The following is a 14359-nucleotide window of genomic DNA, read 5'->3' on the forward strand; positions in this document are numbered from 1 at the left end:
CAGGCAAGTATTTTCTTAATTAGTGATTGATGGAGGAGATTGATGGCACATTGTGGGCGGTGCCATCCCAAGGCAGATGGTCCTGGGTTCTATAAGAAAGCAGGCTGAGCAAGCCAAGGGGAGTAAGCCAGTAACCGCAGCCCTCCATGGCCTCTGCATTGGTTCCTGCCTCCAGGTTCCTGCCCTGTTTGAGTTCCTGTCCTGACTTCCTTCAATGATGAACAATGATATGGAAGTCTAAGTTATATAAACCTTTTCCTCCCCAAGTTGCTTTGGCCATGGTGTTTCATCATAGCAATAATAACAGCATACAGTGTATCTTGATCAAATCCTCCCTCCAACTTCTTCTGGGCTCCTCTAAAACATTTCTCTATCAATATTATTTCTCTTTTTCATAGTATTTTAAACAAGAGTTTAATATTTTGAAGTATCACCTAATAATGCATATATTTCAGTAGAAAAAGATTAAGAAAGGTATTCTAAACTCAGAAGGAGTTGGGTAGGGGTGATTGCTGCCAACCCTGACAACCTGAGCTTGATTCCAGGGGCTCGAGTGATAAAAGGAGATAACTGAGTCCCACAGGTGGTCATATGACCGCCTCATGCTATGCATGTATATACAAACACATACACTGTGAGTAAGTAAATAAAAATAAGTGCAATAGAGAATATCAATGGGTGTAAATGTAGGCAAAGCCTTCAAACACTGGAGAGAAGGCCACGAAAGGCTGAAAAGTGTGGAGGAAGTGATGGGAAGAAGAAGGAAAACACGTCACACAAAAGCAGAAGAGAGAGTGGAGAGAATAACACACGAAGGGCTGTGGGGCAAAGAGAGATGAGGGGGGCTACCAAAACACATTTAATATGCTAAGTAAAAATCATTTAAAAGGTGTTATTAGCCTTAAAATAATCTTCGAGGCACAAGAGCATGCCAGAGTCTTTGACTTGCCCTGCGGCCACCCTTGATGGTTCATGGCGAACGGCAAGTCTCACCTTGTTCATGTTTATTGCATTGTTCTTTGCCAGCACCTGCTCCAGCGAGTCGGTTATACTGGTGAACTTCAGTGCGTCCGGACGCTGGCGGTAGATGTTGTCGCTCAGTATCTCTGTGGCCCTCTTGGCTTTGACGACTTCCAAGGAGCCAATGGGAACCCAGCCAATGCCTTTCATCCATTCAAGGTCCGCCTTATACAGATTCTGAAGAGGAACGGGTAGGAACGATATATTAACTCTCCTATTGATCCATCCCAAAGCGCATCGCACTCAAGAAGCAGAATACAGAAGGTAGGCGAGTATAGGTAGAAATATGCTTAACATATACATATACAAAAAAAACCTTTAAAATTAATCAATGAAAAAGTAAGTATGTTTCTGCTGGCAGAGAAAGCTGACAGCATACTCTGACGCCTGTTCCCTGACTAACGCTCTGTTGAGCCCCCTGAGGACTTTTTCTTGACCCCCCCCTTTTAATAAAGAGGACAATGTTCTGTCCTTAAGAATTTTACAAGATCTTTCGCAGAGGACCAGTGCTCTTAAAGCCCTGGAAAATGTGTTGTAATTATTTCGAATAAAACCATGTGAGCAGACCAATAGCGTGAAATATGGAGATCATAAAAGCCTTTGCCTTAATTCCCATCTCTAAAAATCACAAACTGTCAAATGAGTAAAGGAAACGTACCGATGTAAAGATTATCAGGGATTTATCTAGTTTATTCCTAAGAGGACAAGGTATTAGTATAAGGTAACTATTAATATGAGATCCTTGAGAAAGCAAGAATGTTGTCATATTTTTCTATAAATTTAAAGTATAAACAGTTATTAAAGTAATATAAAACAGTGTACTTTTATTCTTATCTCTGTTGCCCTCTGTCAACATGGGTTCACCCTCTCTTTTCACTTCTGTTTTGCTGGGTAAAAACTCACCAGTGATACTTCCTTTCTCTTTCCTTCCTTCCTTCCTTCCTTCCTTCCTTCCTTCCTTCCTTTCTTTCTTTCTTTCTTTCTTTCTTTCTTTCTTTCCCTCCCCCTCTCACTTCTGCCTTCTCTCTTAGAATCTTGTAGCTCAGGCTGGACTTGAAAACTTACTGCATACCTAAGGCTACCCTTGAACTCCTGACCTTCCTGCCTCCACTTCCAAGGTTCTGGGATTACAGGCATGAGTCACCATGGCTGGGTTAGCAATGTTATTTTGAGGACTAAGCTTTAGCTGATTCAGGCAAATGAAGCCTGAATCACCAGGGAGCTCGTTTCTGTGTAATGTCGATAGTACTTATTTCCTGTCTCCCACATAACTTTTGGAGGGGTTTCCAACGAGAAACTCCTTTCAGATATCCATTGCATACCTCTAGGGACATATAGATCCTAGGCCCTTGTCACTAATCAGAATCTCACAGATTTGTCTCTGACATGCTCTTGTCCTGCACCAGGGATACTCACATCACTCTGGAGGTCATAGGCTTTCCGGGCCTGTATGACATCATTCTGGTCTGGGAGGCAGGTCCATTCATGCAGTAGGTGTTTGTAGTCCACATCACTGACCAAGGTTTGGCATTTCTTGGCCAGAACAATGCCAAGCATGTCCACTGGGCTGCTGTACCGTGTCTTGTACTTCTCGAATTCTTTCTTATACTCACGGTCACTCTGTACTTTGGCAATGTGGAGGGACCACATCATCTTGGGATCATCGTGTACGGCTCTGGCACCAATGTGGTGACCCAACTGCTTCCGATAGGCTTCTTTGTATTTGTACTGAAAAAGACACAGCCCAGAGCATAAGGAAGATGGAGGTGATGGAGAGGACCACAGCCTGCCACTCCCGAGGGGATGCCCTCTGTGGAATCACAGGGCAATGGGTTTCTTCCAGCAAGATGCTGTGGGCAAGAAGAACCCCACTGTTCCTTCTACAAGTTTGGAGAATCATATGCTGGCAATAATTGAGACAATGAACCCCAAAGTTAACTGCGTAGCCATGCCCACGAGCTAACCCCGTGCCCGAGAGGTCCTACCTGGCAGCCTGCTAGGGAGCACCTCTGCCCATGTGCCTATACGGCTCTGGGGTGTCTCTCTTGGAAAGGTAACGCAAATGTCACTCAAGCTACAGAGAAGGCTGCAGGAGCGTCACGGAACCCAAGACATATAGTTTTGAAATGGACAGTTTCTGTTACTCAGTAGTTAGATGTGCAGCTTGGGTTTCATAGAATGAGAAAGTTACAGAGACATTTTGCCCTCCAGTAGGGAAGTGCTGAGCACTACGGAATCAAACACCACAGTTAACTGTGGTCAGTTTCACCTTTTCAGACCATAACTAAAATGCTTGAAAAGATTACCTTTTGAGTTACGTTAATCACGTCTAGGAATCTGTTATCTTCACTTTTAGAGTGCAGAAATAATGATTTTTTTTTAACCCTTAGAACAAAGAGATCATTAGACTTTGGGTATCTTTCACCCTTCTTATGTGTGGGCAAACTCAGATAAGCCTATTTCCTTTCTGGCTTCATTGCCTTGAGGGTATCCTGGGATTCCAAGAGCGGCTCTACACTGTGAGGCATCTGCTCTATTTAACAACAATAAAAAGCCGAGATCAAAGGCACACAGTGCAAGCAGACCAGGAACCTGGGATCACGAGTGAGTTACCCACTACCCCATGTCTACTGAGTGGGGGGTGGTAAGGACTTCTAGGACTTCCTAGAGTATTACAGAGATGTGAGTCCCTGAGCCAGTAGCTGGCCCGACTGGTTCCAGAGTCAGCTCTTACATCGCTAGCAATGTCCCGGGAAGCCTTGGCAGCCACGATGGGAATGGCATCGCTTCTCAAGTCATAGCCTTCCTTCTTAGCTTCTTCCATGGCCTGGCGATAAAGGCTCTGGGGAAAGAAGGAAGACACTTTCAGACGCAGAACTCACATTAACAGCAAAACCGCATTTGGGGGAGGGGTGTCAAAAAGAGGACAGCCCTTGGATATAGAACGATGCAGTCTTAAGCCAGAACGAAACACAACAGAAACAAAAAGGAATTTTCCAAGCTATTAGGTTAAGTGGAAATTTTGCATTCAGGAAATTGTAATCTTTGCACGTCTTGCATAAATCCGTACATATTTTAGACACCAAGTCAGCAGTTCTCGGCGCTGTTTAAGGCAGTCAGCCTTTACTCCTTTTGTGAAACAGCCAAGAAATATGATATAACTCCAGATTTGAAATAGGAACAGTTTTACCTGACAGCCAGCCTCGTTGTATAATTGTTCAACGTATAACTGTTGTATAATATATAGCAAAACACTATGAGTCCATAATCAAAGCTGCTGCAGTGAGGCCAGGTGAATAATGTTTCTCTGTTAACATTTAATTGTTTATTAGCAATCGGTCTCAGCTGTTGGAAGCTCATAGCAGATACAGTACATACCAAAGACTTAGGAGTCCAAAAAATTCTATTTCTTTAAAACTACGGAAACATCATCACTGTTGTTTCTATGACAAAAGACTTAAAGTTTTTTCTTTGTTCACAAAAATTTTGACCAACTGTGTATCCTTTGGAAACAATGTAGACTTTATAAGCACTGCTAATACTGGTCATCAGTAAATCAAAACCAACGCTCTGATTTCATGTATGTAGCTCTCACCATGTATGTAGCCCAGGCTGGCCTGGAACTTATAACCCTCTGACCTCAAGTTCCTCTGTGCTGAGGTAGTAATAACTTACTAGATCTCTTCATGAGATGTGTTTTTCAGAGACGTTAACTGCGCTTTGAATGACAATGACTCCAATTTAAATTTATTTTAGGAAAGATTCCTGTTTCCACAGTAAAAACAACATACTCCTCCCCAAGCTGTAGGCTGACACAGCTCTATTCTAAAGCAGCACTAATCCCATACAGACAATGGGTTCCACAGTTCATGTTAGGAATTACTGAATAACACAGCAATGCACATTAAGTGACGATGATTTAAATGGTCTGTCTTCAGATTTTTGTTTCAATACACTTAGATATACAGTGCTGTGCTTGAGACACGCATACATTTTTTACTTTTTAAAAAGATAAGGTTGCTGTGTAATCCTGTTTGGGCGAAGATTTTAGTGGATGTTTTGATACTTTACAGAGGCATTTGCTTCTTTTGAAAACCTGTAGGAAAGTTTCATGACGAGGTCAACGTCAGTGAACACCCAGCTTTTTGCTATGCTTGTCTTTCTCCTGTTCTCTCTCTCTCTCTCTCTCTCTCTCTCTCTCTCTCTCTCTCTCTCTCTCTCTCTCTCTCTCTCTCTCTCTCTCTCTGTATGTGCTAGAGGAGGACATCAGATCCCCTGGCATTATAGGCTGTTGCTGGTGCTGGGACTGGGTCCTCTAGACCAGGAAGCGCCCTTAACTACTCAGTCATCTCTGCAGCCTCAGAATATTTCTTTTATAACTGGAAAATCATATAACCCATCTACTGTTTTCCATTCCGGAATAAATGCTCAGGCATGTCCTCCTGGTAGCCCAGAGATGTTTTGGATCTGTCTCATCACCTCAAGTCAGATTTCCTTAATTTTCCAACATTTCAAAGGCAGGCAGCAGTTTTCCTTATTTATCTCCAAGGCTGCATTTCAGATCTTGTTTTGGGAAGTTACACAAGCACAGGGACTAGAGTAGATACATGAGGATACGTGGAACTTGAATAGATACATGGATACATGGAACTTGAATAGATACATGAGGATACATGGAACTTGAATAGATACATGAGGATACATGGAACTTGAATAGATACATGAGGATACATAGAACTTGAATAGATACATGAGGATACAGGTTGACAGGTGTTTGCTGTGTGTTTGCTCACAGAGTGAACAGTGGGATGGAGGTCCCCGGCAGCTTTCAGTCATTCAAGTGAGCCATTCTGAAACCCCATCTTCATAAACAGCGGCTGGGGAATTAATCCTGACACTTTATTTATTTTTGTTTTTGTTTGTTTGTTTGTTTGTTTTTGTTTTGTTGTTGTTGTTGTTGTTGTTTTGAGACAAAGCTTCTTCTCTGTGTGGTTCTAGCTGTTCTGGAACTCACTCTGTGGAGCAGGCTGGCCTCAGACTCAGAGATCTGCTTGACTCAGCCTTCCGAGTACTGGGACTAAAGGTTTACTTCTACCTCCCAAATTGGCAGGAAGCTGGGATTAAAGGCATGAGCCACCCTTGCTGGGAACATCTCGAAATTTTAAAGGAAGTAAACCAAATTGGAAATTTTAGAATTAAAAACCTATCCCAGTATATTATTACTATTCTAAAGGGGACATCCACTTCATTTCTCCTCACGTAAGCAGGAGCCTCATCACAATCTAGGACAGAAGTCAGCTCCTTGTGCCTTAGGCTCAGTGAGGCTAGGTCCAGCGGAGAAACCCACTATAATGTGGCTGAGCAGGGCCAGTTGGATATTTATGATGAGTTTGTTCTTGAGTCTGTCCTGTGATGTTCCAGGAAGAAAAATACCCTGTGTCATTGACTTGTCTTTGCTAGAGGATGTAGGAAGCATGGCCTTTCTTTAGGACTCTCTTAATTACGAATAGGGGTGATTAATACAGATCAAATATAAACTTGATCAAGTTTTGAGAGGGAAAGCTTAAAATGTCACTGTTAAATAAAAGAAAAATGTCCCTTAAAAATGAAGAATGTAGAAAGCGTAAAAAATGTAATGAACTAGTGTGCCTGGATCAATCAGATACATTCTTCACTCGGAGAAGAGAAAGCAAGGGAGGTACTGTTTATGCAACAGTAATTCAGTACTGCAAGGATAATTATTCTCCTCCTAGATTCTAATGTATCTAAGAAGCTTCAATGACTAGAAAGATTTGTTTCATCACCCTCAGGAAATTTTGAAAAGAATGATTAAAAAAATTCTCATTTGGATCTTGTTAATAGACTTTGTTATTCCAAACATATTAAATACATATAATTTTCATGGTGACTTGAAGGTAAACAAAAGAAATTAAAATTTACTCATCAGCTGTTTGGCCCTAGTTCCCATCCTGTGTCCTCATTTTGTCACCACAGAAAAGTTTCTAGATAGAGATTTAATGGGTGTGGTAACTGAAGAGAACAAACATGCAGACTACATTTCAAAAGGAGTTTTAACTTGATGGAGAACACAATCTTTCTGGATCTGTGTGTGTGTGTGTGTGTGTGTGTGTGTGTGTGTGTGTGTGTGTGTGTGTGTGTGTGTGTGTGTGTGTGTGTGTGTATGGATGTGTGTGTGTGTGTGTGTGTGTGTGTGTGTGTGTGTATGTGTGTTGTGTGTGTGTGTTGTGTGTGTGTGTGTATGTGTGTTGTGTGTGTGTGTGTGTGTGTGTGTGTGTGTGTGTGTGTGTGTGTATATGTGTATGTGTGTGTGTGTGTGTGTGAGTGTGTGTGTGTGTGAGAGTGTGTGTGTGTGAATGTGTGTGTATTATGTGTGTGTATGAGTGTATGTGTGTGTGTGTGAGTGTGTGTGTGTTATGTGTGTGTGTGTGTGTGTGTGTGTGTGTCCAGGCAGATACGCCACAGTGCACTTGCATACAGTCGATCTTCACTTTCTATCCTCTTTAAGACAGGATCTTGTGTGTCGGCCTGGCTAGCTGGCCAGGGAATTTTCAAGAATTCCCTTGTATCCACCCTCCATCTTTCGTTAGTTCTGGAATGAAGATACTACTATATCTTTGGTTAAATGGTTTCTTGGGGTCTGAACTCAGTTCATTTGCTTGCCTTATTATGTGTTGACTCTAAAGACTGACGTTTTTGCATTTGTCTTTCTAAAGTAAGAAATTGAGTATAAAAACCAAACTAAGTACAGCGGACCACACCATGACTGTGATGCATACAAGTCTGACATTCCTACAGCAAAAATCAATGTGGCCAGATGAGGGAAATCAAAGAGATGGTTGGTCTTACCTCACTGTAGTTTATTTTATTTTGTCTGGCCAACATAATTTCAGGTGTATCAGGCATAATGTGGATCTGGGTCTTGTCTTTGTCCCAGGCTTCTGTGTACAAGCGCTGTGAAAGATAAAACAGTAAATGGATCAGACAAATACCATTGTTTTAAATATGAGTTTTAAGGAAGAAATCATCAGGAAATTGAAAGCCAGCCTGTTTGTCTACTGTACAAACAAAATACAAAAGAGTGTATTTTGTTTACACTCTTTTTAATCCCTTTGACTTTATACTATTATAAACATAATATATATAAAATGATATATAACATAAATCAAGTATTTCCCCAGCATATTTAAATATCTACATGCTTACTATGGCTGTATTAAAACTCTTTTCATGAGTTTAAAGAAGATTTAATAGCAAACAATATATTACACAATATACTACTCTAATAGACTTAAAACTTGTTGTGTCCCAAACAGACTTTTGATTTTAATATGCTTTTAAACTTTTAATCATGTACACGCATGTAGGTCTGTGTGTGGGCATATGCACATGAGTGTGAGTGCCCATGAAGGCCAGAGACATGAGATCGACTGAAGCTGTTCTCACAGGCAGTTATTAGCTGCCTGGCATGGGTTCTGGGCACTGGCTTGACTTCTCAGCATGAGCAACAGGTACTCTTCAGTACTAAACTATTGTTCCAGTCCAAAGGAATCCTATTAGGAATGCTATCCATTTCAAAAATAGACAGAAAAGCAGAAATTATCCAGTCTGTATTTGAAATTCTTACATACAGATATATAGAACTCAACCAAATCATTGTACATTGGATAACATTTAACTGGATAAAGTAAAAAATAATAACTTATAGACCATGGATATTCATTCAACCCTGCTTTATTTTTCCCTAATCTGGGTCCTCACCTTGTTCATGTTGAGGGCATTGTTCTTGGCCAGCACCTGCTCCAGAGAGTCAGTCACACTGGTGAACTTGAACTTGTTTGGAGGCTGGCGGTAGACGTTGTCACTCAGGATCTCTGCGGCTCTCTTGCACTTGACCACATCCAGAGACCCAATGGGGACCCAGCCGATGCCTCTTAGCCACTGGAGATCTGACTTGTACACATTCTGGGAAGAGGAAAAAAGAGATGTTATGATTAAGAATCCGTGTTGGTCTTACCCTTGATACATCCAGAGACCCAGTGGGAACCCAGTCATTTCCCCTCGTTCACTAAAAGATTATAAATGCTCTACAATCTAGTGAGAACTAACACAAAAACAAGTGCTACTGAACACATTGCAACGCTTGATCTCAGAATGAAGAATAAGGACTGGAAACTTCAGGAAAGTAAGCTGTGGAAATGTCTTTAACATATAATGGTAGAATTCCATCTTGTGGCCAAATGCTCTCCTTTAAAAAAATAAGCAAAGAATATTTGAAAATTGAGGGGCAGAAATAAGACACACCAGCTCTCTGAGGGTTCTACCTAATCATAAATGTTATTATGAATTACTACCATAAGCATGACTCCTATAGATCTCAGCACTCACATCGCTCTGGAGATCATAGGCCTGCCGAGCGTGGATGACGTCATTCTGGTCAGGCAAGCACGTCCACTGGTGTAGGTAGTTCCTGTAGTCCACATCACTGACCAAGGTCTGGCACTTCTTGGCCAGCACCACCCCCAGCATATCCACTGGGCTGCTGTACTTGGTCTTCCACTTCTCAAAGTCCTTCTTGTACTCCCTGTCACTCTGGATCTTGGCCACGTGCATGGACCACATCATCTTGGGGTCATCTTCGATGTTGCGGGCACCGATGTGGTGACCCAGCTGCTTACGGTAGCCATCTTTGTATTTGTACTGAAATAAAAATGGTCATTTTTTTTAAGTCAATGGAATGGGTTAAGCGTTTCATTACTTTAAAATCTTGTTATTTTTAAATTGCCAGTTCTTACTGAGAAAAGTTATCTGGATAATTTCCTATCTCTATTCTAAACTGTGGATTAAAAGCACAGCAACACTCTAGTGAGAATTCAGGCCAAGCTAAATTATCCTATGTCTTGCATATACCAAGTCTCTGGACATAAAGGCAGAGACATTTTTCAAAAAGATAAATCAGAATTATATACTACCTTCTCTTCATCTTTAGCCAATAAAACCACTAACCATGAATTTTACTTGTGATTTCAATAATACTGTTCTTTAGTTGGTAGATTCTATTTCTTTTCCCACAAACCCTCTCACTGCCATCCCTAGTCTAGCTCTCATGACATTCAGTGAGTCCCTTGAAATGGGTAAGATTGGACCTCCATGTTGCATGTCCTGGGCCAAATATGGCTCAGATGAGGCTTCCACAAGTGGGAAAATTACATGAGTAGTTTAGCATTTTAGTGGTAGGGGGAACAGCTACCCTGGTGTTCTCTGGCAAAAGCACCATGAAATATCAAAAAATTAATGTAGCCTACGTTCTAGCTTTTCCTTTTTCAGAGATGGAAGGAGTGAATATTCAAGCTTATCATTGTTTACCTTGTTCATCTTTGTCTTTCTATTTGATTAAATAATTTGACGAGTACATTTCAGATAATTTCCAGAGGGAGAGTTGGCAATACTACAGAGCAAGTTTGGGGAAAGGTAGAGTTTCCTGTCCCCTACCAGGTCTTTATCTGTTGGACAGTGGATACGAAATTACCTTCTAGGATGTTCTATGCCTATAAAGGCTACATGATCAAATATAAAGAAGCAGTTTGCATAATTACAAATATGAAGTACTGTGGATTATGACTTAATCTTAAACCTGGATATTAACCTTTTGGAAATAAAAATGAGTTTTTCTTTAAAATAAGAAGTATTTGTGTGATTTATAATAACTGGCACCTGAATGTATCTTGTCACTGTGATACTGAGCCTGCTTCCCCAACCCATCCATCCACATAATACCCATCTGTCACTACTCACGTCACTGGCAATATCTCTGGAGGCCTTGGCCGCCACGATGGGGATGGCATCGACACGCAGGTCATAGCCTTTCTTCTTTGCTTCTTCATTGGCCAGTTTATACAGGCTCTACGGAGAGAGAAAAGGGCCAAGGGCAACGTTATGAAGAGTATCAAGTGACTTCCGCCACATGATTTGTAAAGGGTAGAACTGGATACAATCTAAGCTCTGGTGATAGGGAAAAGCAAATGAATTCTAGATTATTCTTCGAAAAGTATTTAGCTGTGTGGGTGGAGTATGTCTGTCATCTCAGCACTTGGGAGGTAGGGGCAGGTAAAATAGATGAGACATAGTAATGGGTATTCAAATGGATAGAATTTATTAGATATGTCATTATTATAAGTTTATATAGCACGTGTAGATTAATGATTAAAGACTATCAGTATAGATTCATATAATTTAGTAATATAGATTGATAAAATATAACCCATACGTGCTGCTAAGTAAAAACAGGGAGCAGTATGTTCAATATTATTCCTTTCTCTCAAATGACATATGCTTTTACTTATGTCTTCTATATTTAAACTTTTGTTATAGCAGGTAATATCCTTAATGGTGTTTAAAATGAGTAAAAAATTAAGACAGAACTTCAGGCATAGTGGACAATAATCACAACTCTAAGATTAGATTCTGGCTCTATTAGTAAAACATGTCTATAAAATTGCACTTTCTGTGAATAAACCAGCCACTGGCATTGTTCCTGGAGTGTCCTTCCTCAAAAGAGCCTCAGCTCCTTTACCTCTGATCTTTCTATGCCTTGCTTTTCTCTCGGCCCCAGATGGTACAGTTATCTGTCTTCCCGCTGGGAATACAGGTACATTTCCACCTCTCTTTTAGTAACCAGTCTCCTGCCCTCTCAGAAGGGCAGCATCTCTGAAGACAAGGAAGGACAGACTGCCTCCTCTGGCATAGCCTGTACCTAAGCAGAGAAACTCGACTCTGATTGTTGGTTAAAGCAAGTTTGTTTAACTCTCACATACACTGTGTTGTTTGATTTAATTTTAGCAGGTTTTTAAGTGATATTTTGACTATAGTTCCTGCTCCTTCATTTTAATTCAAGACCAATGTGGGGAAAAGATGTGCATTAATAAAGACTCCTTGCTAGCACTATGAGACTTAGCCAGTTAAAATATAGCACATTAATATACTTAACACCAGGTCACCTTGAATTCCAGGCAAATGAATATTATTTATTGGGGTAAATAATGAGCCACTGTTTTATCTGGCAAGGTGACCCTTCAGAAGTACCAAAAATTACTCCTTATTCTATTGGTTCGCTTTAGGAATGACTTCAACACCTAAGAGGCCAGAGTTCAGTTTGCTTGCAGATCTCATGAAATGTAGCATCCGACCCAGAAATGGAAGGGGGTGGGCCAATGTTCACATGAAAGGACAACGTTATCAAGTGCCCACATCTCCCACCACCCTGTATGAGAATCTCCCCACGGCTTTCGCAGCCCCTACCTCGCTGTAGTTGATCCTGTTCTGCCTTGCCAGCACAATCTCTGGTGTATCAGGCATCACGTGAATTTGAATCTTGTCTTTGTCCCAGGCCTCTGTGTATAATCGCTATTAAAATAAGGTAAGACATTGAAATAAAACCATTTAAGATAGGCACTCCAGAAAGTCAAATTAAAATGGGATTGTTGATGCAATTAGGAAAAATAAGCTGGACTTGAATATTAGGCATTATCTAGAGGTCTGGGTCTTACTGCTTGTTACCCAGACTCAAGCAGGAAAGAATGAGACTTATTAGATGTCAAGAACAATTTAAAAGTTAAATATGATCCTGTCCCATTGTGGGACTTTGGACCCACTAGCCACTCAGGTGGAAAGGTGCTTGGGGAGTCTGAGGTGTTGTCCTCACCTTGTTCATATTGAGGGCATTGCTCTTGGCCAGCACCTGCTCCAGAGAGTCAGTCACACTGGTGAACTTGAACTTATTAGGAGGCTGGCGGTAGACGTTGTCACTCAGGATCTCTGCGGCTCTCTTGCACTTGACCACATCCAGAGATCCGATGGGGACCCAGCCGATGCCTCTCAGCCACTGGAGATCTGACTTGTACACATTCTGGGAAGAGGAAAAGAGGCCGCAGGCCCTTCGTCATCGAGGGCAAAGAGTGGTGCCAAGTGCATTTATGGTAAAGACGCAAAGGGCATCAGTAAGAAAGTGGCATTCTGTTGTTTTCACAGAGAGCAAGCTTCACGAAGCAGGCAGATGAGCAGAAATGCTTTCCTATTCACAGTAAAAGTATGCCAAGTACTTAACTGTAAGGAAAGGAATGATCCCACTAATGTCTGTGGGTCATGCTAATGGCGTTCATAAATAACGAGCAGAGGACAGAATGCCCACCAACCCGGAATGAGAAGAATCATGCATGGCCCACAACAACCTGCCCAGAAATCCATGTATGGCCTTATCCACGTGGAATATTCTGTAGCTATCAAAACTTTTACTTTCTAAGAATAATGACACGTAAAAATGTTATTAATATATTTTTTAATGAAAACTGGGATGTGAAGCAATGTGGTTTGGAAAACCCCAAGTGCAGGGATTTTTGGGGTGTTGTGTTGTACTGAATTTTTGCCTTCAGTACACTTTTTCTTATATCTCAAGTTATCTTCATAAAAAAATGAGTTGACTTAACGTAACAAGGGGCATACAATAATAAGGAACCCTTGAGGTTCCCAGAATGTGGACAGCTGCCATACAACCCAGGACTGGGGACAAAAAATACTGCACATTACTGGGCTAGGGTCTCCTTCACTTTCCCACCCCATTCTCAGGGTAGGAGGCATAGGATAGGTTTGCAGAGTCATTCATCTCGCAAAGAAAGATAAATGGGAATTTCACAGACAAAGCCTCTGGTACTGCCCTGTGTGGCCTGCTCATCATGCTTAAGGAGACACAGCAAGGCTGGCTAGCACAGTACTGCTGTGTCTGCAGTGAATACATCCTGTAGCACCGAGACCAGCCACGGCGGGAGGAAAGCAATCCAGAACTGGCACTTAGCAGCCAGTGGCCAGCGGCCAGCAGCCTATCACTGTTGCTACTGTATGCGGCTAACCCTTGTTAACTCCCCTTCTGGAAAACCCACAAAGCACAGAGCAGGTGGTTGAAGAGCTCAGTCATTAACGTGTGATTATTGTGGATTTATCTCATTCTCCAAAGCTCTCTAATGCGTGGTGATTGCTTCACATGTTTATTAAACACCCGGTGTTAGAAATGTGCTTCTCACACCCAGATCCGAGATGGCACTCGGGTTAGTCATTAGCAGCTGACACCCTACACAAATGGAGCAAATGTCAGCAAAACCATCCAACAGCTTTGCAAAAGCAGCAGCTTCGTCCGTCATCTTCTGGGGGCGGACTGAGCGCTGCACTGGCGTTAGCAGTTCCTTGACGAGAACTGCCGAGGAAACCAACAGCAAATTCTACAGTGTGTGTGTGTGTGTGTGTGTGTGTGTGTGTGTGTGTGTGTGTGTGT

The 14359-nt window shown here is 41.7% G+C and overlaps 1 protein-coding gene across 1 annotated transcript in view; it reads right to left on the minus strand.

Annotated features, from left to right (window-relative positions):
- The window catches only part of Neb (nebulin), a 188264-nt gene that overhangs the window by 88795 nt on the left and 85110 nt on the right, over window positions 1-14359 (minus strand). Inside the window, exons 64-72 of the mRNA XM_032903283.1 lie at window positions 12740-12943; window positions 12337-12441; window positions 10834-10941; window positions 9427-9738; window positions 8800-9003; window positions 7888-7992; window positions 3755-3862; window positions 2437-2748; window positions 994-1197 (exon numbers count right to left, since the gene is read on the minus strand). Of these exons, the coding sequence (XP_032759174.1) occupies window positions 994-1197; window positions 2437-2748; window positions 3755-3862; window positions 7888-7992; window positions 8800-9003; window positions 9427-9738; window positions 10834-10941; window positions 12337-12441; window positions 12740-12943 (1662 nt within the window). The remainder of the gene's footprint in view (window positions 1-993; window positions 1198-2436; window positions 2749-3754; window positions 3863-7887; window positions 7993-8799; window positions 9004-9426; window positions 9739-10833; window positions 10942-12336; window positions 12442-12739; window positions 12944-14359) is intronic.

The sequence above is a fragment of the Rattus rattus genome, chromosome 5 (assembly GCF_011064425.1).
Source record: "Rattus rattus isolate New Zealand chromosome 5, Rrattus_CSIRO_v1, whole genome shotgun sequence".
In the NCBI taxonomy this organism is placed as follows: domain Eukaryota; kingdom Metazoa; phylum Chordata; class Mammalia; order Rodentia; family Muridae; genus Rattus; species Rattus rattus.